The sequence below is a fragment of the Pieris rapae genome, chromosome 21 (assembly GCF_905147795.1).
Source record: "Pieris rapae chromosome 21, ilPieRapa1.1, whole genome shotgun sequence".
NCBI classification, from domain to species: Eukaryota; Metazoa; Arthropoda; class Insecta; order Lepidoptera; family Pieridae; genus Pieris; species Pieris rapae.
Window position 1 is genome coordinate 1,125,040 of NC_059529.1, and position 25,974 is coordinate 1,151,013.

Consider the following 25,974-nt stretch of genomic DNA (forward strand, 5'->3'; position numbering starts at 1 on the left):
CAATGTGGGGAAAAAATGAAACTAGCATTATAGACCTCAAAATTTAATGCATAATTTATTCAAGCAAAACTTTCAAAAAAACAAGAAAACTTAAAAAAACATCGGCCATTTCAAATCATTTCCAATCAACCAGCGATGAAATAATTCAAAATTTCGTTGATACAATAATCATTTAAACCATTCCATAATCAGTTGTTAAAATGGCGAAAAAGCTCATGATTAAAATGTGAACTTAAAATATAAAAAAAAAATGTAAATGGAATGGTGCATAATATCGTGGTATTAAAAGAAATAATTAAATGGACGCAGATATTATGCGCCAAAACATTACCACAATACTCAGATTAGATTAGTATGTTAAACTTTGTTAAAATCAAAAATGCACTTACAACTAAAAAAAATATGTTATCTGATTAAAATACGGCTCAAAGAAAAAAGATGCCGGAATATTCGGTGGTCATGTGATACAATCCAAATGTGACTTATGATTACCAAATGTCATTGATTCGCCATCAATTTGTTATTTTTAAAAGCGAGTATCTCGTAAAATCCCTCGATTATGAGAAAAGGCCAAAAATAGTCTCGAAATATTCACTTGTAAAAATAACGTTTTCCGTCCCTTAGATGAACATATTTCAATACAATATGTAATCAAAAGAGCTGATTGGCTGCAATTCGATGTTGGTGTATAATCAAAGTTTAAAAACGTGATTACAATTGTCGCAGATGAACAAAAGAAAAAAAAAATCATAATCAAAAGATAAAACATGCTATTAAAAACTTAAACTACACTTAACTATGGCCCAAGGCCCGTATTTACTTCAACAATTATTGTCTATTCGAGACTAATACACGTCTAATGCGCTCTTAGAGCTACGATTAAAAAATTCTATAAAATAACAACAATCATAGACTACAACGATGACAGTTACACGGCCATAAATCAAACTGTCAAATACTTCATCAGTCTTGAGCATTGAGGCCCGATTCCATTTTCAAATTTAAATCCATTCATACATTCAAATGGAACCGGGATTGAGATCGACGGATCGCTATTCGTTCAGCAGTGGTATCGGATTCGTAACTGAAAGGATTCCGATACGGCTTCTGGACGATAGAGAAATACTTATACATAAACGCTTATGGGATATTGTAGTCTTGCTTTAATTTAGGAAGTCTATGTATTTAAAGGTCACAATATAAATATGAAACCAGCTCATAAGTCTCATAAGCGTTTTGGGATATGATTTTACCAATTGTCCTTGGAAATAGCGTTTGTATTGTACTGTGGAGGGGAATTCATTAAGTTGCGATTGGGAGTAACGCTTCCGGATGTACTCGCCTGTTTTTGCAGCTCTGAAACAAAATTTACATTTAATACACGCTAACAATAAATCATTTTAATAATTCAATCCACAATCCATTACACAAGTTGGAGATGGGCAGGTCACTGAGCTCGTTGAACAGGAGTTGTCAAAAATTTACCAAATGGCCCAAAAGGACAAAAAAAGGCCAGAACAAAAGAGCGAGGCCATTCGTACGAAGTATGTCGCAGTAAAGATCTCAGAAGTAGTAAGAATCTCTAGAGAGTTAATTAAAAATCGATATTCAATAAAATCCCTATGTATGTATCCCTAATAAAGTTATCTATGAGTTTCAAGAATATTTTCAAATTAAAATATTAACAGTTAGGATAAAAGGTTTACTAACTTGCAATGGTTAGCAGCATCTTCCTGCGAGCGCCGAAAGCAGTTACTCCGATCTCAATCAAATCCGCGTCGTTCAGTGAAGCAAACGTCTGCATATCCAACTCGTGGGTTTTAAACAAATCTATAAAATAAAACAAATATAAATCAGTGTAACAGACAGCCATCACTGTTACTTCAAATACTAATGAGCATTCCGCATTTCGACATCGACAAGGCGTCATCAGGATATTGAGAGAACTAAATTGAACTTCCAAAAACGTTGGAATCGGAATCGCTGTTAAGTTACAGAGTAAATGAGTGGAGACTGACAGGCCTCATATTTTTCCAAATCAATAATAGTAACCATAAGTTGTGCACTAGTTGGGATTTAAAACATTTTTTCCGAAGTCTTAGTACAAAAGTACCTACAGAAATTAGTTTTGTTTTGTTAACGTTTTAAAATGCAATAAAAATATACATATATAGGCGCTATATTGTTTAAGCTTACGACAATTTTTCTACGTGGTAATTATTTTTTTTTTAATTTAATTGTTTATTTCGGAAAAAAAGTTTCCATAGCAAAGTTAGTAAATACAACTTAATAACTTAAATCTAAGTGTTAGTAGGTTTACATTATATTCCTACCGGAATCATTCATTATGAATACATATATATTTTTTAGATGGAAAACAGTAACTGACTAAATCAAACCCCAAGAAGTATCAGGATTAGATTGGCATATACATTTTACTTATTAAAGTTCACCCCATCATATAATGCTATTCTAAAATACACGACAAAAATGGTGAGCATAGAAAAGATGCAATAAATTTTAATTCCAACTGGAAATTTAAAACCCTAATTTTTTTCATCTGTTTTGTGTCACATGCAGTTGCAGATTTACCAGCAGGTATGAGAAAAACTGGATCCTAGGTGAGCAGATTTAGGGCGACAATATTTGGGTACCAATTTTTTGTTTACCACCAAATAAAAAAAAGTAATTTAAGCCTACTTACCTATATACTTCTGCAGGCCAATGTCTTGAAGCATGTCGTAGAGCTGTTGGTATCGGCATGGCTTGGCCTTGGGTGGGGTCGCGCAATTATCAACTATGCTCATTCTCTTCAGATCCAAAATGTTGCACTGTTTGTCGGGCTAAAATAATTTAGTAGTCAAAAGCCTGTTATTACAGGACGTCAGTTCTCTTACGCCACTCTTTTTAATCGCCAAGTTTTTACATAATGTTTGTAAGGAACTGCAAGCATTACACCATGTTCCATATGACATCTTGAGTAATAAATAATAAAATAAATTAAAAACAAATATTTGTCCTCTATCAGCAGGGGGCATGGTGAAATAGGAGCACGCACTTACATACTCGTGAGAACAACACGCAAATACGTAGTATAAACAACTAATATCACCGCATACACCAATTCAAGTACGACCAGTCACCACAAATAGCACCCGTTCACGAGTATGACGCATGGTCAGCCATCGGCCCCCTCGCCATATTTTAGGGAGAGAGACAACCCGACGCATATCGGCTTAATACTGTTAGGATAAAGTATTTAATAAATAAACTTACAGTGCTATGAGAACTGCCAGGTTCGGGTTCGTTCGTAGCGGGCATAGTGTTGCTGAAATAATGCCCGGACCATCTCGTTGTGGGTACGCGATACCCGCTGCCTATATTTTCGCGCATTGCCTGTGATAAACAATCAATAAAATATCCGTCTGTTGACATATTTAAGATATATTTCGTGTGCGCTTTCAGATTAGGTGATCACGTCATTGTTTTATTGGTAGAGTGCTCAAATTTTCATCATGGTAAATAGATTTAACCGACTCCAAATAAGAGTTTGATCATATAAGATATTGTCAAAATTAGACAATATTAAGGCTTCTAAATCTTCGAAATGTATGTTTGTTACATCAGCTATAAATATAATATAAATAAAGGTTTAAATAAATATATATATATGTCGGAGCCAACTAGCTTATTCAGCCGTTCAATTAAGAGCCTAGCGGTTTAACTAACGGCCTGAAAGATATTCAGCCGTAGCGTTTGTTACATATTTTAATAAACTGGCTTAGGTCATTATTTGGCAGAAATAAAAAAATATTTGATAATGAATTTGATGAAATATTGATTTATTTGATATAATAATTTTAAATTTAATATCATTATTATTGTCACAACAATCTTCCATTGTACCTACTTGTTGTTTTTCATGAAACTTTGTAAAACACCATCAAAGTTGTATTTTACAACGCAGACACAGTTAGAATAGTTTCTAATTATGTTTAAATAAACAGTCAACAGGCTAGGCAAGTAATGAAACGTCATCGATCCAAGTTATTTGCCTAGCGGTTTGATCAACTGGCTGAACATCTTTCAGTTGTTTACATAATATTACAATGCAGCGAAAATGACTTGGAGGTGTTCCAGTGTTCCAATCAAGGTCCACGCCCATTACTACATAATCAGTATCATCAAATTCGCGTATATGATTTCATACTCCAACCCGTTATTTCGTCGATTTCTTACTTTTTATTATCTTAAAATATATAAAATATTTGCTCATAGGAGTTAAATTAAAAAAAAAAAATCCATCTTAACTTCACCTTATTAGCCTCCTGCTGCAGTTTCTTGTACTCTGACAGCGGTGAGAGCTGTTTTATGGTCTCCAAAGTCTTCTTCTCGCATCCTGGAGCACGACGGTCGCTGTTCTTCAGCTCCAGTATCAGGTTCGCCAGCTCTGCCATGAATAAAATATGAATTTTAAAGTTCTGACACATTTTTCTTCTTTTTTGATAGCTTTGACAGTATTGATAGAAGAGTATCTTCAAAGGAGGTATTTGTTTTAAAATATAACAGACATTTTCTATAGAGGATTTTTTTTGTATGTTGAAGTGTAAATTTAAAAATAATTAAATCCGGTTATTCCGGCTCGAGTATGTGGTCTCGATATTCTTTATATTATTTAAGTATACTAAAATCTAACCAAGCCAGCTAATATTACAATAAAATAATGTAATAGTAAATATTATCTAGTAGTAAATAGGATATATATAGTTGCAAATAGTATATAAGTAGTATATAAATAACAATAAATAAAAATAGGATGGTATTAATTTTAATTAGATAAGTAGGCCTATGTAAAAAGTTATATTTGTAGGAAATAAAAAGGCTTTTATATTTTTTTATTTTATTTATTTTTTATTCCGGCTCGAAGGACCAAAATGGTCAGGGTTTCTGGATCAGTTTTTAATAATTATAAAATATAATATAAATTTTATATTATCAACATATTACGTTAAACAAATAATATAAAATAATTCAAAATTGAAGGGAGTGATGTAATCGGCATACTTTAAAAAGCCTGAATGAACAAAAGTACTGTTGGGTCGTTCATTCTGCTTTGATTTAAATCTAACTATCTCTTTTCAATAAAATAGTGTAATAACATAATAGTATAATTAATAAAATATATTATAGTATAATTTCATAGTGTAAAAACATGACAGGAAGAAAGTAGGCTTTACTTAAAGTTCGCAATTAAGTAGAAATTACTACTTTAATCAACAAAAGCATTACCTTGTTGTTGTGACTGATCATTTTCTGATGACTGGGCTGGACTGACCGCAGATTTGCTGATGGGAGACACCGAAGGAGACACCACACTATTCTCAGCCCCGGCTGAATAAAATATTAACGACTTAGTGATGATAGTCGCACGTAGAAACTGTTAGGCCAACACTTCTCCTAACTTATTATAGTTTTATCTAAATTGAAGGAAATCTAACCAAAATACCTCTTTAATGCAGTGGCAGACACATTTCCACGACAGTTTTATTACAAGACAAGCAGATCCACCTATGCCATCTATCTGTGGAAGTGGACATGTAACATAAATTAAATATAGGCATACCGGAGATATTCTGAGCATCTATGGAGACAGAGCTGCCGGTGAAGTTGCTCTGGTATCCACTGCTGCAGGCGGAACTGCTGTTTAACAGCTGAGTTAGAGATATCTACAAAAATACGAAAATGATGAAAATATTTAATAAACTTATACTTTAGTATATGATGAAAGTATATCGTCGAAATCCCCAACTAAATGTTTTCTATGTTACAGTTCTATAAAAAAAGGCAAACGGGCGCAAATAGAAACTCACAGTACCTCGCTTGCAAGCGCACAACCGGTCTTTTAAGAATTGGTACGTACTTTTCTTATAAGAGCCTTATTCGAATTGCCTGAATGTTAAAGAATAATGGAGTTAATTGTAACATTATTTAAATTTGATAACCGCGTACGTTATTGTTAAAATGGCCGAAGTTATAATTTAATATAAAAAAATAATGTAGTAAATAAAAAAGGGACCTTTCGCATTAAAAATCTTACTTCTACATTAAAAATCTAATAACTTTATGAAAAACTGTAGCTATTAAAAATCATAGTACATATTAATTAGTATTGCAATACAGCGAGTTATGGCAGAGTACAGGCGTAAAGCTTACTTCAGTGACCAAACATTTTAAATTTGGTTTAATTTTTATTATTCATGTGTAGGTTAAAAAAGTTTTAAATCATGAATATTTGATTGTTATGTTTAGGTATTTTTAAATTAATACAAAATAAATTATGGATATTGATATGAAAATTTTGTAGAATCGTAAGACTGCTTTATCTCGCCAAATACATAAATAGTAATCTAAAAAAACTAAAATATCACCGCGTACATGTGGCGGACACATTTCTTGTTAGTAACCACATCTTTTCTTAATCATTAGCAAACTATTCATAAATAACATAACTTAAATCGAGTTATAGTATAGGTATTATATCGGATAGTTTTCAATAGGTAATAAATGGATGTGTAATATAAATGTATAATATATTATATTATTATTATTAAATACAAATGGTAAATCTACGTAAATACAAATTATTCGAAATATAAAAGAAAGCTTTCAAAGCTCAAAACTCGAAGTTTCGAGTTCTTTTAAAGAGGGGTTTTCGGATAGTAAAATTGTAAAAAAAAATCTCTATGGGGTAGCATAGCAAAATATTCCATGTCAATAAAAAAGTATTTTTTTTTATATAAAAGGGGAGCAAACGTGCCTGCGGGTCGCCTAAAAGGGGCAGTCATCGCAGCCCATAGACACCCATTTTTAGTGGATCCGTTGCTGGCCTTTGAGGAATGAGTACGCTCGAATTTTGACTAGGTGGAGGTCGTATCTCTCAGGACAGACCCCCACCGGGAATCGACTCCACATCTTGCTAGTTCGCAAAAGAAAATGCCATCAAGGTTAACGAAAACAAACTAAGAACACTAATAATGCGGACGGAAATTAAACTTGAATTGGAATTTCAGATATTTCAGTATGTTCTAGATTTTAATATATCACCCGTTGCGATATAAATACACCCTGGAATGTCACCAGCATAATCTCACTTTAGTATATAGTTGTTGTTAAACGATTTTTTATGGATAAGTTAAAATCTATAGTGGAAATATTTGTGAATATGTTAGAATATATACATAATCTTTTAGTTATCTGGTTTGGTTTCGATATTTTTATTTTAATATAGTTTTTTTTGTTAATATAATCAAATAAAAAAAAAACAATGTATACAAAATATAGTAAAAACTATTTTTAGTTTACTTATTTTTTAGTTTCTTGTCCAGTCTTCTCCATATCTTTTGAAAGGGGCCACTAGGCATTTTTAACTTGTAATTTCACTTTCAAAAGGCCCAAACGCCAAAAGGCCTAACGGTCAAAAGGCCAAAAGGCCAAAATTCCTAATTTAATGATAAAATACTTTTTATTAGGAATAAAGGGAAAAGCTACCATTGAATTAACTATGCACTATTAATGTAACATAATGATATGCCCCACTCGCATAATATACTTATATTACCAATAATAATATAAATGAGGAAATATCTTTATGTATATAAGTGTGTATAAAGTACAGTAATCGGAAATACAATTAGGAAATTTATATATTAAAATATAATATTAAAAGTTAGTAAAAAACTTTTAACGAATTTTGATTAAAACGTATACCTATTATTAAAAATAAATCTTTCGGATCCGAGTGGTCGGCACCGCTATTATGACCCTGTTCCACTCGGATCCGAGAAGAGCACTTAATGTGTTAATTAGTACTTCAGAACTCACCCATCACGTGGAAGATGACTTCGTTTATTCGTTTTCGATATTCGTAAATGAGATCATGAACAATGTCTAAGCATTTGAGGAGCGCGACGGCTTCGCGCGGCTTTTATAGGCCCGGGAGATCGCGGTTATATATAGAAGCAAATATGCGCCCGCGCACATTGGTAACGACGAGACACGACAAAGGAACATATTTTAGTTATAATAATAAATAAGCAAAGAAAGTGAATCAGCTATGTATGTAATTTCTATGTAAAACAAAACAAATTTGCACGCCATTATGTGCCATATTAAATATGATGATAGAAAAACATTATCATATCAAATAAGTTATTACTTATTAACATTAGATTGAATTACTCAATACTAAGACTCACAAAAATTATAGTTTTTTGGAAGAAAGTTCCATAGCGGAAGTAGATTTTAAAATATAATGAAAAACTGATATACCAATTACAATATATTTTCAAATAGCCCCCCTTAAGTATCAAATTATCCCCCTCCCCCCCCCCTCTGGGTCGTGGGCTCTTCGTTGGAAAACACTGGTTTAAATTAAATACTCTCCCACGTACTATATCTTTTTGAATTGAACCCTACACTTTTGAAAACAGTTAAATGCTTTCAAAGAATCACGAAACAATGTTCTTTTTTTTTTTAATTTTTAAACCTTGGTACAGCGACTTCATAAATTTACTAAATCAAATCTAATAAAACAGTTGTCCTAAATCAAAATCACATATTTCCTTCCTCTTCAGGCCTCCACTAAGCTCTACGCCAAGAGGCATTTCCCTTTGCCCGTACTTTCGGCTTAACAGTCAAAATTTCATCAAAATCGGTTCAGTGGTTTATGAGATATCCACGCGATTTTGGTTTATATGATGGTGTAAGTAATCTAAATGGGGACATACCGGTCTGCTCTCACAGTTGGGTGGGTGGGAGTTGCCAGGATACTGCTGCATCATGTTGTTACTGGAAACGTTGCTCTCGCCGTTGCCCGATATAGCTGATTTAAATATTTCATTTTTATTATAAGCTTATCGGGTGGTAGGTTCGATTTTGGACAAAAAATTATGAAAATTGTTAAGTTTATATTATATCGGTTAGATTAGGAATTAAAAGTTGGGTTTTTCTAATATATATGCCCCATACCCCTGAGCGATCAGGATCAAATACACAATCTACAAAACATTAAAATCGATATTTGTAATTTTTTTTATAGAACAGGGCAAACGGGCAGGAGGCTCACCTGATCTTAAGTGGTACCAATGAACACTCTCCATGCCAGAGGGCTCGCGAGTACGTTGACGGCCTTTTAAGAATTGGTACGCTTTTTTCTTGAAGGATAAAAGGATTGTTTGTTTTGTTAAATAATTTAGTTTAATATTTGTATGATCTTTTCGTGTATGTCATGTTTGCCTTTAAATTAAAAAATAAAAATAAAAATGCCCCACAAATGAATAAACAACTAAGTCTTACAGTTCCAAGGTCCCTGATAAGGCGCAGAGGTGCCCGGCATGGGGTAATGGAATTGGCTGGTGCTGGGCTGCGGGGACGGGATGAGCCAGTTGCCGTACACCGGGATAGCTGGAGACATGGGTGCCGGGAACCCGCCCGGCGTGGGTGGGTGCTGCCCGTACATCGGACTGCCGTAGGATGAGAAATCCTGGAACAACTACAGTAAAGTAATTTTGGCCGATGGATTTCTTATCATTATCGAGAAGAGATTCACGAGTCCTCAACAAGTCCAGTCAGAAAGATAAATAATCAGGCAGGAGCCTGATCTGATGATAAGTGATACTGTCGCCAATGGACACTCATACCAGAGGGCTAGCGAGTGCGTTGTCGGCCTTTTTACACTCTTTTCTAGTACCCTAAGTCGAATTGGTTCGGTTATACTTCAGTGGCCATCTAGCCCCACATAGTAGTGGTGCGCGACAAAAACTGCCTTAAAAACGACGAAATGGTATTTTGGAACTCCTCTAAACTCTTTCCATGGTAAATGCGGTAGAAGATGAAGAGAGATCCCACATCGAATCACTCTTCGTTGATTACGCTCATACAGTTTAGCATCAATTAGAAGTTATCCAACATGTAAGGGTTATAATACAAAAATCACTCAAAAAGCCACACAAAAAGAGTGGCGGAGAGTTTACTACCAGTTCTTCTCTTCCGTTCTACGCCCTTGATTTGAGAACTGGCAGTTAATGTAAAATTAGATTCATTTAATATTTCTGTAAGAGTACATTATGTTACCTATATTAATAAATTATTTTTGACTTTTTCAACAAAAATCGACATGAGTGGCGACTGGAGACACTTACCCTCAAAAACGGCGAAGATGGAGAATTGGTGGCGACACTGGAGTGCGACGGCGAGAACGGATTGAAGGGCGGGAAGTTGGGCATCACGTTCGTCAGACTGGGGATGTTGTAGCTCTCCGGAATCTCGGCGTTCAGAGACGCCTCGCGCTTGCCGAGCAACTCGCGACGGGCTTCGTAGATGTCGCCTAGAAGATCACAGATGGCGCTTTAATCAATTTCTTCAAGAAATCCTTTTTGATTTGAAAGTATACCTAAAAAGGTATACTTATATATATATATATACTATATTATATACTATATGTATCTATATATATATATACTATCATTTCTGATTCATTAAATTTAAGTATTATTAATGTTTATTGTATGTAAATGTCAAAAACGTTTCATAAGAGATCGGAACAGTGGCGTAACAAAAGGGGGGCAGTGGGGGCGGTCCGCATCGGGTGTCAAATTTTTTGGGATGACATCAACCCGGTTAGTCAACTTTAAGAACAATAAACAAAAAAAATCGCTAGCATAAAAATTTCTTTTACAGGGATTCCTCCACTCATAGCTCAGATTTATGTAAAAAAAACTAAATATACATTCTGAAATATATTATATAGTTTTTTGTAAATTCATTAGCTAATTTTTACAGAATTAGAATTTAATTAATTGTAATAGAATTATTACTATCATTGTATTGTTATTATATAGTTAATAGTAATGCCTTCAAATCGAATCAACCGTGGTAGTGACAAGAAAAATATAGCGCGTAATGGAAAAATGTGACGCGTAACCGAAACATGTGACGCGTAACCAAAGGCTGTGACGGTATTTTTTTTCCAAAAATGATAAAGAAGTTTCACAAAAAAAAATATTACTTACCAGCACATCTCTCAATTCCCTTGATGACGATAGAAGCAATCCCTTGCTTCAGCTTCCTGCGCACACTGATGTAGACGTTAAACTTATTCATCAGCTCCGTCACGTTATCGTTCTCGAATCGTTGCGACATATCGTCTGGGACATCGAATATCACCACCAGGGGAAGGCTTCCCTGTAAGAAAATATATATATATACATTTCATAAAACAATTATTTGTACTCTATCAGTAAGAAGTGAGAAGATTAATTGTCCTCTATAATAAAAAAATAATAATAAAAAGTTTCTTTATTTGACCCAAAACAAATACCACATTACACATATTACAACATTCATTGTGGTCAACCTTATCTATCTATCAGAAGAAAGTTGCAGTAAATATGCTTACGTAATTACTCAAACTTCACTACTTCGGCCCTTTAGTAGTAGTGAAGTTTGAGTAAGGGATTCTAGTTGAATTAAATCCAATTAATAAAGATTCTTACCATTTATTTCTCGATATTTCCAAACTTGTAATTTAGACGTACGCATTTTGATAAATTACACAGAATACTGACTTTCTGATCCGTTATCATTGTATGAGATGTTATCTTATTTGGTATAAGATTAAAAATTCAGGTCAAATTAAAATTACGCTGTATTCTGTCTGTGTGTAGATGAAAAATATATTTAACATGGAGTGAGGAGCAAACGTTTTGTAAAACCCTTAGCGAATTAAAAGTGATGGAGAGATTTATCCTACTTCTCGTCTGTTCTACGCCATTGATTAGAGAACTGGCATTAAATGTAAATTTAGAAGCATTTTTTATAAGCGTACAGGTACATTAATAAAAATATTAAGATCTAATTTGGAGTAACTTCGTAACCACATTTCAGGGTATGACGTCATTGCACTAATTTGCAGCCGATGACAGATGACACACCTAGTATTTATTATGAATTGAAAACCATGCAACTCGAAAACTGGAGGGTAGACATACATGGGCACTTTAAAAATAAAGAGGGTAGACCAAAAAAGCTCACCACCAACTGCTGCCTAGCGGCGTACACATTCTGTATAGCCCCAGTGATGGTGACACAACTCTTGCGCAATGTGGGTATATTCGGATCTTCAGCGTCAGGGAACATTATTTGTGCGCCAGTTGTACGCATGATCACTTTCAATTGTTCAGACGAACGGCCCACCACCACCGGATGGTGCATTGGTGATATCTCCAACGTCATTTGGACGTGAGTTTGTTTCTACGTAGCATAAAAAATTATATATTTAAAATTGAGGGTAGACATAAAAAACAGTGGAACTAAAACACTCAAATTTCTTTATCTGTTTTGTAATCATTTGTGTCCTTATATAGACAAGTAAGTCAGCCTAATGCGCCTGATATTAATGCATGCCGGTTTCCTCACAATGTTTTTCTTTATACGGGCAAGTGTTTTTTTATGTAAAGGAGGCAAATGGGCCTAGAAACAGAAACATCATATAATAAGAATAATATAATAGTATAAATGTTATATAACGCAAAAATGTTTGATACCCATATATTTTAGTACCTTAATATATCCTTGATTGCGTGAAATAAAATAACGCCTTATGAAAAATTTAAGCAAATTTGTTTATTTTAGTTTTTGCCTTTGACATTAATAAATTCATTTTTTTTTTGAAGAACGCTGCTCATCACGCAAATTATGTACTGAGTAGCCGAAAGTGAAAATTGCAACAAAAAAATTATATAACAGTGGAATACACCATTTTCTGTCCATTGCTTCAACTTATATGTTGCTAAAATACGAAACTTATGTATTTTTCTATTGTCAAGTGAATCACACCAATTGCATAATTCCCACATTAGTATATGTTTATTTACGAAAACAAAAAATTACAGCAAAAATGTATGACAATGGAACATACCAAATTACTTTACAGTATTTTAAGAATTGTTACGCTGTTTTCACATAGAAGGACGGACGTCAAAAGCGGTCAGATGTAGACATATACTTACTGCATGTTGTCCACACAAGTAATTTAGCAGCAGAGTGGTAGCCTCCATGGTGGCCTGCACTTCCCATTGGACTCCCTTCACCACGACGAGATTCGCGTGTAACTTGGGACGGTTGCGAAGCATCACCTATTAATGTATCACATTAACTGCTGATATAAATAAATAAAATAATGCCTCTGACGTCCTCGCTAGAAATAATCCGTTTTTTTTTATAGAACCGGGGGCAAACGGGCAGGAGGCTCACCTGATGTTAAGTGATACCGCCGCCCATGGACACTCTCAATGCCAGAGGGCTCGCGAGTGCGTTACCGACCTTTTAAGAATTGGTACGCTGTTTTCTTGAAGGACCCTAAGTCGAATTGGATTATGGGAGTTGACTCTGCGCTGTCATTTTTCTAAATGTAAGATTTAATAACTAGTCTTGTTATTCATTATTATTACTTGTCTACGGCATCCCTTACATAATTTATAAGTGTGTCATAATTAATAAAACCAATGAATAAACACAGGTAGAAAATAAGAACTAGAACAGAATACATGTCTGAAAGGATAATAAATGTATTTATATAAATAAATAAATAAAAAATAAGATGACATTTGCATGCCTATTTATATGTGGCGGATTTTTGTAATTTATGTAACTAATTGTTAGACTATTCTAGCAAATAAACGATTTGATTTGATTTGATTTTGATTCTTACCTAGTTTCATAGGCCAGGTCAAAATCATGGGTCAGACAAAAGTCTGACACATGTCAAATCATTTATTTCAATAAAATAGTTGGCCCTTCCAAATGATAGTTTCGCGTGGAGAGGAATAGGCAAGAAACTCCACACTTACTCTTTTAAAATAGAATTTACAATATTTGTATACATTAGTTAAATATGTGAAGACAATGTACTCCTAGAATAAAAATACTACTGTCCATTTTTTTATCCGAAGCACGAATTCCCTTCACCGTACGAGCGACTGTCATACACATATAGAATGAAATTACAATAAAATAAATATATTATCAATGAATTACTACCTCTAATTTTCATTCCGTAGAATGCTGATTTTTATAATTCTATGAAATATAGATGTTTTTACTAAAAAAGTGAAAAAAATGATCCATTTGAGGACAATAAAATTAAAATGCTATGTATTTGTTATTTTTTACGTACAAACAGATAAATCTAAATTACTTACTCAAGTGACGTAATAATATCCAAATATTTCTATATCACGGCCATTTTATTGAATTAATTTTAATTAATTTTTTTTTAGCTGGCATCACTGCCTACCAATTCCGGGGTTATCTTTACTTGTTCTTACTGTTAGTGATGAAAAGGGACTTAATTATCACTCGTCGTAAAACCACTATAATTTTGGAGCACCGCACTTAATAAAATGGATACTAACAAATACTATGTATAAATAGAGACAGACGTTCATCGTATTAAAATTGAAAAATGTGCCCGGCTAATAGATTTACAATCTGTGACATGTCAAAAAATGACAGCTGTCAGAATTCTACGGAATTAAAAATACAAAATCATCATCAGACAGTCCATTAGTTGGGGATCGAACCTCTGAGGTTGAGGTCGCATGCTTAACACTGTCATATAAGTCATGAATATTAGAAAATATCAAATAGATAATAAAACTATTGAAATATGAACCAACTTGAACATTAAATTTGTCCTGTATCTGTTGGACGTAGGGCGAGGTTATTTCTGGAAGTGGGTTCGAAGCTCCTACAACTGGCAGCTCGAATGTGAAGATCAGTGGGGTTAAAGCCTGGAAAAGAAATAAATTTTACCCCTGTATACAGATTTTTTTTACGTATTTTGCTACTATTTGAACCTTACTACATCAGAGGCAAGATCTTTACGAAGTACAACTCAGTTATTTACACAAATGTAAGACAACATTGGCTGGGTACACTCAATTATAACAAAACACAAGCATTGTTAAATCCATTAAGATAAATTTGTATCGCTTAGATTTCTTTTTTTTCTGTTTCATCTTCCACACACATACACAAGTAAACTTTCATTATAATTTATTACTTTTACAGTACCCTCGTTTTTTTTTTAATTTAAAACAATTGTTTTGATTACGACTTGAAACTTTATAAATTTAAAGAAGAGCGATTATACATTTTGCTAAACAAATAAAGAATTTTATTTTTTATTATTGGTTATATTTATAGACTATAAATATATTGGGAAGATATATATATATAATAGTAATATAATTTATTAAAATTGTATATATTCTTATTATTGTTTGGCATTTATGCTATAAATAAATAAAACCAGCCAATGGATGGAAATAAAATTACGTATTCTTTAAAGAGAACTTACCCGAACCCTGGCGCGAGCTCGCTCAACCCTCTCCATGTCACCAGCGATGGACACCTGGTTGCTCTTCTCCACTGCGCTGGTCCTGTTCGAATCCGGAAAATGTATGTGGCATCCTGTCTCCTCCATTACACGCTTTATTGTGAGACCGCCCTATAATTAAATGTTCAAGATTTTTGAATGTTTAGTCCAGTCCAGCTTCAAACAAAGTGTTACATTTAACATATATCTGAACACACAACACACAACCACACACAACCGCGACCAAACTTAATTCGCGTGATGACTTTTTGAATTCGAATGTGAATGATGATCGCCACTAACATCGAACAACCGAACTGACGTTAGCTTTTTTTTTTACTTGGGGAAATGCATTGCGCATACCCTTCCGCGGCGCAACTGCTTGGTGCAGAAGGGTTATATGGGACTCGCTATTGTGCATACCCACTAAAACCCCAAGGTTCCACCAACAATCGCCTTATGCGGGATGCGGTAACAGCAGAGCCTTATCCTACGTTAGCTACGTTAACATAATCTATCTATTTTCGATTAATTTATTCATAACTTAATCTATGCCTACTATATTTTATTAACATAACTTTTACACATTTAAAGAAAACACTTTTTCAACGGATTGAAGCTATGAATAAAGGATTGAAACGTCGGGAAAGATTTAAAATTATGTAAAATAATTATAAGTTTATAATAATATATAGCTTCAATCCGTTGAACAAGTGTTTTCTTTAAAGTAAATAATCTATGTATATATTTTTATTTATTCTACATCTGCAACATAATCTCCAAGCATGGCAAGAGCACCCAAGGGCAGACTACTGTATGCGCGGGTCATCTTGGAAATATATTGGGGTATTTTTAATTTTCGGCTCCACCCACATTCGAATCCTGCCTAACTGCATGACATGCTCAAAGTCACGAGTTATTTACTAGTAATAATTCCGTTAGTAACTTGTGTATCGAGTGACCTCAAACCCCCATTAAATAAAATGTATATTAAAATCAAATGCCCGCATTACAACTTGTCGCATTACTGTCTAATGGCTGAGTGAATTTTGAATTCATATAACTGTCATGAATGACACTTTCAATACAAATATGTTATAGTTTTTAAGATGACATTGATTCCATTTGAATTAGTCTAGCTATTCAAAGGGGGAACGCTGCCAGTATCTTCGAAACCTTGCCTAAAGGGACTCCTTTTAATAATATTTTATAATTATTTAATTTTAAGGTTAGGTTATTTAAAGTAGAGACTAAAGTTAGACTATATTAGTCGAAAATATGTCGATGGGTTGTTGGGTCTAAATAGTAGCGACATTGTTATCTTTGTTGAAAGATTAATTCATAACCCGCACTAGTGAGTAGTGTTTGTACGTTGCGTTTGTGATTTATGACATTGCAGCTACCAACATCACGGCATTGAGTATTTGCATGACAATGACAGGTGTGTATTGATTTAAAAACCTTATAATGTAAATTTCATTCTGATAAATTGCTCCTTGACTTGGGGGTTACGCATATATGACTTGGAGATCGCTCATATGCCATACATAATACCTAAATATTTTGAAATTGTCAACAGGTCCAAGATTAGCCTATTTGTATACGAAATAAACTATAATATAAGCCTTTATTCCGACAAAATTTCACATAAGTTTCACTGGACATTTTGGAGTAGTTGTCGCTCAGGCCTTAAAATTTAATAATTAAAAAATATTATTAAAAGGAGTCCCTTTAGGCAAGGTTCCGAAGATACTAGCAGCGTTCCCTCTTTGAATAGCTAGACTAATTCTTTGTGCGAGGTAGCTGTGAGCTCTTCGTTCTCCTGTGATGTCGACTAACTTGTTTTATAATTCCCTAAAAAATAACGTGCTAAGACCCCACAGAACAAGGGTCTTGACACCGAATGGGACAAAGTCATATTCAGAGCCTAGACCCCTGTATTATTTTGTTGTCATAGATGATCAGTCTTTTGTGCTTGATACAAAATTTTTGGGTCTAATTTGTCGGATTCACGATCACCTCACAGTAACGGTGAGTGTGAAATGCGCAAACTGGTTCGAACCGAAGGAATCAGACTTCGCTGAAACCTATAAAGCCAATACTAACTCTTTCAGTGGTCTCAATATATATACTAATATTTCGATATCTAGCCCGTCAAATGAGTTTCTATAATCTTAATTGTATTGTGCAGTTGGACTGGCGTTACAAACAAACATATGCTAAATTAATAACTAACGGCCCCTGCCGGCTTTGTAAGGAAATACATTTTTTTAATTATTGTAGATATTGATTATATGTTCTTTAATATTGTGAAACATTTTTTTTTCTATCGTCAATAGTTTCATACAAATCTTTCCTCTTTATAATATTATTAAGTATAGATTTACAAAATTAATATAACAGACACGCTGCTTTAATACGTTCAGAGACTAAAATTCGAAATACAGTCAAAATCTATTACAACGACATCGAAGGGACTATTAATTAGCAGTTTTCAAAATTCTGTCTGCAAAAACCAACCAACTTCAGGTACCACTCACTCGAATTCTTCGCGATTATAATTTTAAATAAGATTACTCTGGCTGATCCATTTCATAACTGTATTTTGATTGTATTTTTTATAATAGCAAATTTAATGTTTATATTTTTTTGTAACATTTATGTTTACCAAAATATATCTATATTTCGATAACTGTAGATTTATGTATACTGTGGTAAACTTAAATAAATATATATCTAGAACCCTGGACGCTCTGGAACAATAGAGGCGGTAATAATAATGTTTAGACGTAATATTTTTGTGTGTCTTACCTTTCCGATGATATGCGAATGGTCTGTGTAGCTGACGTCAATTTTCATTGTAACACGGTTACTCTGAAATATGAAATATATATCAATCTATTAGAAGTAATTATCTTTGATTGTTTAGTGACTAATAATTTTTTTGTATTTATTTCATATTAAAAGTATGACGGCTATCTTTATATTCCGCATGTAATCTATGTAACGATATAATAAAGATGACTTATGTATTTTATTAACTTGACTTAAAAAATATATAATGCTCCTAAATAGGCTTTTTTTTATTCAAAACGAATTTGGGCGAATTCAGGAATTTTTAATTTATTAAGATTTATTCTAAGCACTTTGTAGATTTACTTATTTTATCTATTACTCGTATAGAGAGGCTTCAAAGAGAGATAGCATTCAAGATGCTATTAAAAACTAAATTAAGTACATGTTATAAATTGACGTGCACAAGCATTTCGCATTCAATCAGCATATAATTTATCCTTAATATAAAAGGCTAAATATTTGAGAAAGGACACAATACTATTTAGTATTCAATAAGCATTTAATACTTAAAATTGCCGTGCCAATTGCATGTCCCTTCAACCTTGATTTTCTTAAACAAATACCATGACATCGGTACATGTAAGGTTAGCCAGCGAAGGGCTTTTTTATATCTTATTTATTGATAATATATTCTATGTAATGAAAAATTATAATAATACTCTCCTACGCATATGTACCTTTACATAAAATTGGCTAAAATTACTACAAGAATTTATATAATAGAAGTTTTTAGTATTACTCACTCTAGTGTCTAGTAACTGCATTATTTTCTCTCTAGCCAGCTTCACATCTTCAGAGAGACCAGATATTCTCACGTGCGGGTCTAAAATTAATACTTCTTATAAATAATACCACTCTATTATTAACAAACACAATACCTACACGTTTAATTAAATTTTACCTAATAGATCTCTAAAATTATTATCACGCAGGTGTGTTAAAATACTATACACGATTTCATCATTATTATTTACAAAAACCATCTTAAATTAATATTGTAAACACTTAATTAAAAAAAAGCATAATTTTAACAAAGAAAATTAAAATTCATTTCAATTTCATTCGTCCCATACGACGCGCGAACGTAAAATACTCAAAATATCCAAAAAAATAATAATTCTCGAAATATAACCGCCTAGCTGGCGCCGGCTATAGACATTTTGGCGCCTATTTTAACGTTTCATTTCACGCCAATTAAAACATATTTTTTTTATAAAGGTAAACTATTAGTAAATAGTCTAATATAGGAAAGTTATAGCAAAATTAGTTAAATAAATTCATATTTTCTTAAGTAAACGTTTATAAATTAATTTTATAGGAAACGTTTTTAACGGAATTATTTGAATTTCAAGCGATTAACCGAAGTTTTTATTATTTGACTTTTTCAACTTTTAAATCCTATAAGAATATTTTAACGGTTTTTTATTTAAACTTTGTTTGGGTGTAAGTTGTATAGGTAAATGATAAGTTTTAATGCATTTGTTTAAAAAATCTTTAAGAAATAATAGAGCTTCTGGATTCTTAGTTAAACAAATATTATTTCAGCTTTGAAGGCACAGTAGGCTGATCGCCTGCTGGTTGTCTCCACTTTATTCATATTACCTTTTTTTGATCTAGCTCCAATTTTAAGGCGAGCAGGCCAGTTGATCACCGTGCGGGTCTCATCCATAACCTAAAATAATAAAAAATACTTTCACAATCGCTTATTGTAGTTATTAAGATTAATATAACTAAAATATGTATGTAGGTACAAATTTACTTTAAAAATTTGATAAAATACAGGGCCAGATTTAGGGAAAGGCAACCAGGGGCTCCAAAAAGAGTACTAACACGTAAAAAAAACCGTAAACACTTAAAAAAAATTTTCATTATCTTCACCTTTGTACATACATGTACATGTTATTTTTCTTAAATATTAATAGAAATCATTTATCTGTATTTATATGTTTGTTAAAGACTAAAATAATCTACATATTTAGTTTCATAATAAAAATATTAATTGAAAAACTCGACTGAAATATTTTTTTTATTTTATTTAGAAAATAAATTGGGGCTAGGGGAAATCCACTGAATTAAATAAAACTTACCTTTTGAAAGAACGCCTGCGCAGTCTGGGACACATCCAAATTATCTAAACATATTAAGAAAATTAAATGGCATCGCATAAATAACCTTTATTTTTTTTTATTTAGATCGTAGCTACAGATGTATAGATAATAAAAAAATACGTATACTTTTGATTGGTTTTGCCTTATTAAAGAAGCAAAGCAATTGCTTCTTTCCTTTTCTGGCAATAGCACTGGGTTGAAACCATGCTAACCTAACTTTGTACTTCTGGATTATTGTAATCTAAATCCAGTCCTATTAAACATACCAGCAAGCATACCCTCCAAACGCCGTCTGTCGACTCGAAATCTTTCTTGATGAACATCCTCAGCATTCGCAAGCCCCAATATCAATGCGACATTCTGTAGGTCTTCAGCTGACGTCACAGAATTACTTGTTCCACTTTCAGAAGCCTACGAAAACGAAAAGAATATATATAATAGCCTATACAGATTAATATTTTTTTTATTGATTAAAAATATAGATACAGGCCACTGGTATCCAGTGTCTGAAAAGTTATCTTTGAAAAAGGAAAACAAGATATACGAAAACATTGTTAAATTTAATAACAATAAAAAATCGGAAGCATGATCAAAATGGCGTTGCACACTTTCAAGCAAGGTTAATCACGAAAAAGATTATCTTTCTTTACATGAATAAGTTACACCTCCAATAGATTTTATCAAAATATCATAGATAATTTAATTTAAAAAGGTTTTACCTCACTTACTGAGTCCTTGTCGGCATTTCTTAGTTCAGACACGTGCGTTTTTACATTTAAAAAATTACTAGATTCCATTTTTATACATAAGGGATGAAATAAAATATTATCTTATTGAAACTGTCTTAAAATAAATTACTTCCACGATGAATAATTTAAAATAGCTAAAATAACGTTAATTTAAGATTAAAATTAAAACAGCTTTACTACGCCCCAACTTGTGCCCGACTATTAAAGTCATCATGGCATCTAAATTAACAAAATTATATGCTTTATGAGGGTAGTTGTAAAAAAAAATGTGCATTTAATAAAATTTACGGTACTAATTGCCTTTTGAAATTTGATCTTACGTTTTTTTAGATTAGGAGTATTTATAAAAATTTAATTTATTTGTATATTTGTACCTACAAATTATATTCATATAAACTACGCATTAAAATTTTATTAAAAAACCTATCGTTATGTCACATAGTCTGTAGATTAATGAGAAATATATAAAGTTAAATGGCCTGGTGGTATATGCTGTGGAGGCCCGTCTAGTAACAGCCAATAGGAACGCTGAATGCATCGCGCCAACCGCATTATTCGGCGAGAGCGCCACTTAAAATAATTTCAGGAAACACGTACTTGAATAAATAATATGCCACATAATAATGCCACGTTTTACCATCTTAAAATGTTGTATATATGTTAATTTAAAATTCTTGAATTAACTGTCAGTCAAATTATCAAATAATACATTACTGCAAATAGAAAAGAATATAAAATAGAGTCTGTGGTTGCTAGGTCTAAGGCCACTCGCCGTTTATATTTTTCATCTATACTAATATTATAAAGAGGAAAGGTTTGATTTTTTGTTTGTTTGTTTGTATGAATTGAATAGGCTCCGAAACTACTTGGCAGATTTGAAAAATTCTTTCACTGTTGGAAAGCTACATCATTCCTGAGTGACATAGGCTATATTTCATTTTCAAAAAAATAGGCATCCTTACTAAAATTACGATAACATTAACATTTGTTTATTATTTGATACAATTCTAACAGATGGCGCTGGGTTAAAGGTAGTAGTTTGGCAAGACGACGTTTGCCAGGTCAGCTAGTTATTTATAATAAGCTTTTCGTTATAGTAATGAATATAGAAGTCAATCTTATAATAATTGCTTATGAATGAAACCATTATTTGGCAGGAATGTACGTCTACGGATTACGGACCATATTTCATTGGCCAGACATTGAAAAGTATTTTGAGAATGCGAATACAATTTTGTAGAATCGTCGCGTGAGGGCGCATTAGTCGGGTTTCTGCGCTTGTCGGAGACGGGTGCGCGCTTATTTCCATTCGCGTTTCGATTAATTACTTTAAGCTTGATATTTATTACTAAAAACTTTACTTAAGGTTTATTTTAAGTTGTAATTTTGTGTGTTTTTAAGTTTTGTGAATTTATTTAAGTGTTTTAAATTAACGGTGAGTAATTTAAGTCTGCCTAACTTTCCCTGACTAATTTTTTTAACCGTAAAATGATCAATAAGTGTCCATACGAATCTTTAATTAAAGAATATTAGTATTTTCATAACTTAGATTTAGGCCATTTTAAACAGTAAGTAATTGTCTGAAAAATTACGTCTTAGTTATTTTGTCAGTATTTTTAACTAAGCAGTGCAAATCAATTGCGTGGCTCATACACCGTTTCTGGAATAGTATTGTATTAGAATTCTACAATTTAATTTTTAAAATCGAACTTTATATTTAAATACTTAAAGGCTAAAATTCTGTGAAATACCGAACAGCTGTCGAAAGCACCGAGCTATCAACATGAGGGTGACTACGGCACATAAAAGAGATTAAAAACTTATTTGATCTGTGAATTAACATGCTAAGTCTAGATTACAGTTAGTTGCAATCGAAAATGATAAGTTTATAAAAAACGTGAAAATATAAAACTAAAATATTTTCTATCAAATTACAGCGGTATTATACTTAATATAATAATTAGCTAGTTATATTAAGTACATTGTTGCATATTGTTTTTTTATGTAATTAAACGGCTGAAACGATTCCCGCACACATTCGTTGTCAGCTAATAAAATCCTTCAATATCCTACAAAATGTTCATAATTCATATAATTTCTTGGACCAAGGTGGATAGAATGGCGAGTTCTACGGAAGTTCCACGGTTGCTTATCTTTGGTTTTCAATATTACATTACAATTATCACAAAAGTGCCCAGTCACTAACTCATGTCCAGGTCGTTACCGGCTTGCGCTGACGCATAAATTAGATTCTGTTTTACGCGTTTGTAATAATAATGTGATTGATTTATCGCCGTAATATAAACTTAACTAAGTGTACTAAAAAGGAATTCCATCAGGGAAAGTAACTGGTTATATTGGCAGTTAAATACTAAATCAATATTTAGTAGTAGTAAACGTTAGTCCGATATAAAACTTATGTTTTTTTAAGCTACTAAAGTATATATTTAAAAATAATAAAAATATATGGCAATTAATTGAAGCAACATACATACTTAAATAGTGCAATATAGATAGATACAATTTTGTAGCAAATAGCTGTACGACAGTAGTACGTATGTATGTGCCATGCACTGGCCTGTCGTGGTTTTTTCATTTTTCTTACGTCGTTGGGGGCTTGGCTATTTGGGCGAATCCTTACAATCCGAGCACCTTATTCGCTTTTTTATGTCAACTTTGAAATGTTTTCCATAGGAAGTACCCTTTAGAGATCGATTGGTGACGATAACAATGACCTTGGTGTACGAAAATAGCGGTATTCGCAACGAATTACGCTTGGGATTTTTTCAGCCATTTTGCATGTTTATTTAATTAATATCGTCAAGCCAACACACAAATTCATACAAGATTTTAAACATTTATGATTCTCTGTGTATTCTTAGAAATAAAGAAGTAAAGATAGGTTAAAATTAATTATTAAAAAATAAATAAGACAAGTATCAAATAAATATTTTAGACGATACCTTAAAATGCACTATATACATATACTATACAAACATTACCTGTCCATAATATGGTATCCCTAAATTTCGTACTGATGTGAAACTGATCTGAAATTATCGAGATTTTTTCTCTTTCATGTGTTTTTTTAAATATTGTCATGTTAACTGTTTACATATTGACCTCCTTTTCATTTAATTATGTCAACTGTATATTTCTGTAAGCAACGAAGTACGTAAAACGTATTAATAAATACATATATTATGTATTCGTAGGTACTGATTAAGCGTTTGTTAATATAATATATAAATCTAAAAAAATATTAAAATATAATCTTAAATATAATAATAAAAACCTGAAACAAATATATGTCAAGTTCTTAATAACAATTTTTTGTGTTCTGTTCTTCAACTTCAAAGGAGGTTTTACTCCAAATAAATTTTTATTGTATTCGACGCGCTCCAATTTTAAGCATAGATAATATCAAACATCTTTAGTTATAATTCGTAACCTCAATCCAAGATTTACACATGAGTGAGTAATTAGAATTATTTGATTGTAAGGGGCCGTTATGGCGGACTGACAGTCCCGACAAGACAACGGTACGATAACCAGTTTGCAGTTTTACATGTTAGCTTTGGCGCCGCTGTATTTAATATCTGCAATGTGTACGAGAGGTTTTACTTTCTACGCAATTAACACTTGTCTAAGGAAATCATTGCGATGTAATTCGCCATGTCTTCTATTACTTGTCTATGTATTGCTTTTTGTTTGAGTGGCTCTCGTATTGTACCTATTAGACTACCAAATGCCTTCTACAAAGAGTTGTGCCCATGGGCAATTGAGTTTTGGCCTATACTGAGTCGGGACTCCAAAACATGGTTTTTTGCTGCCACAAAACAAAACAAATGTTGTGCACAGGGAAGTTATAAGAAGTTCTACAAATTAATCTTATCTCTGCATTTTGAATGGTTGTTGTTATTTTGAATACATGATAATCAAGTTTTTTCTTGGATTGATTAAAAAAATTCTTTCATTACCTACTTGAAATCAAAAATTTTTCATTAAAGTATTTTTAAATTTACTAATATCGGACATTTTCTAAATTTTGTTACGAATTTAAAATGTATTAGATAAATCGTAGATTAATATTCGTTGTAAAGTAAAATATTTAAGTGTGTGTCTAATAATCTGAAAGGATGTAATTAAAATATAAAAAATCTAAGTGAAATAAAACTTCTATTGTCCGATCAGTAGATGTTCCACTCATCACAGGATCAGAACCTATGCGAGTGAAATCGCGGGGCATTGCTAGTACATATAAAGAGAAAACTGTCCATGTTTAGGTTATGTGGAAATTCAACATAATCTATTAAAACATTGAAATACTATAGAAAGTAGTTTGTTTTAAATGTATAATTTAAAAATTAAATTTGCGTGCGTCACTTGCTAATAATTTGAATTTTCTTTAGAAATGCCTGAATAGTTAATGTGCTTTAATAATCAATATTATAATCAGTATTAGTAAATTGTCAAGTCACGGCTACTCATCAAAAGAGCTTCAAATTCTTTTCCATCGTTCTTTACGACGTGCATGCCAAAGTAATATTTAGGACGCTTAGGTGCAAATTAAATAGGGCTCTATTGGTCGTAAAAACCGATAGTCGTAACAGCCAGATGACGTTGTTATTAAGAACCTAATACCATAGAATTCAGCCGGGACCTTTGATTCTGGTAAATATAATATATTATGTTGTTCTTAAGGATGTCGTCGTTTGGCCTTATATATATTTATGGGGATTACTACATATAAAGTTTGTTATGCCATATAAATAAAGGGTTTCTAAATCTTACGGATTAAAATGAATTGGAGTCAAATGAATAA

At 32.5% G+C, this 25,974-nt stretch overlaps 2 protein-coding genes across 5 annotated transcripts in view; one reads left to right on the forward strand and one right to left on the reverse strand.

Annotated features, from left to right (window-relative positions):
* Window positions 1-30: 30 nt before the first annotated feature.
* LOC110996134 (protein bicaudal C homolog 1) lies at window positions 31-21,353 on the reverse strand. Of its 4 annotated transcripts, none has more exons than XM_045632926.1 (21): window positions 21,129-21,353; window positions 20,667-20,811; window positions 20,380-20,423; window positions 19,895-19,964; window positions 19,036-19,115; window positions 18,248-18,310; window positions 15,419-15,568; window positions 14,736-14,849; window positions 13,068-13,193; window positions 12,091-12,309; window positions 11,070-11,241; window positions 10,200-10,384; window positions 9,355-9,550; window positions 8,787-8,881; window positions 5,624-5,726; window positions 5,290-5,391; window positions 4,317-4,450; window positions 3,277-3,396; window positions 2,705-2,843; window positions 1,711-1,830; window positions 31-1,356 (listed from the first exon to the last, which is right to left on the reverse strand). In XM_045632926.1, the coding sequence occupies exons 1-21, from the start codon at window positions 21,195-21,197 to the stop codon at window positions 1,250-1,252; spliced, it is 2,553 nt and encodes an 850-aa protein (XP_045488882.1). In that variant the 5' UTR covers window positions 21,198-21,353; the 3' UTR covers window positions 31-1,249. The 4 variants fall into 4 exon arrangements, with proteins under 4 accessions (XP_045488882.1, XP_045488883.1, XP_045488881.1 ...); XM_045632927.1 differs by having other exon boundaries at window positions 20,679-20,811; window positions 21,120-21,353; XM_045632925.1 differs by having other exon boundaries at window positions 9,355-9,541; window positions 21,120-21,353.
* Window positions 21,354-22,400: 1,047 nt separating this feature from the next.
* LOC110996127 (sialin) overlaps window positions 22,401-25,974 on the forward strand; it is a 47,895-nt gene continuing 44,321 nt past the window's right edge. Inside the window, exon 1 of the mRNA XM_022263658.2 lies at window positions 22,401-22,584. The gene's annotated coding sequence lies outside the window, so the exon portion shown is untranslated. The remainder of the gene's footprint in view (window positions 22,585-25,974) is intronic.

Excerpts from the sequence above, each read along its gene's own strand:
- LOC110996134 (XM_045632924.1), bottom strand. The coding sequence starts at position 21,197 with ATGGAATCTAGTAATTTTTTAAATGTAAAAACGCACGTGTCTGAACTA. Across the intron at positions 19,116-19,894 it reads TGGAGCTAGATCAAAAAAAG|ACCCGCACGTGAGAATATCT; the intron begins GTAATATGAATA and ends TATTAATTTTAG. Across the intron at positions 5,727-8,786 it reads CCAACTGTGAGAGCAGACCG|ATATCTCTAACTCAGCTGTT; the intron begins GTATGTCCCCAT and ends GTATTTTTGTAG.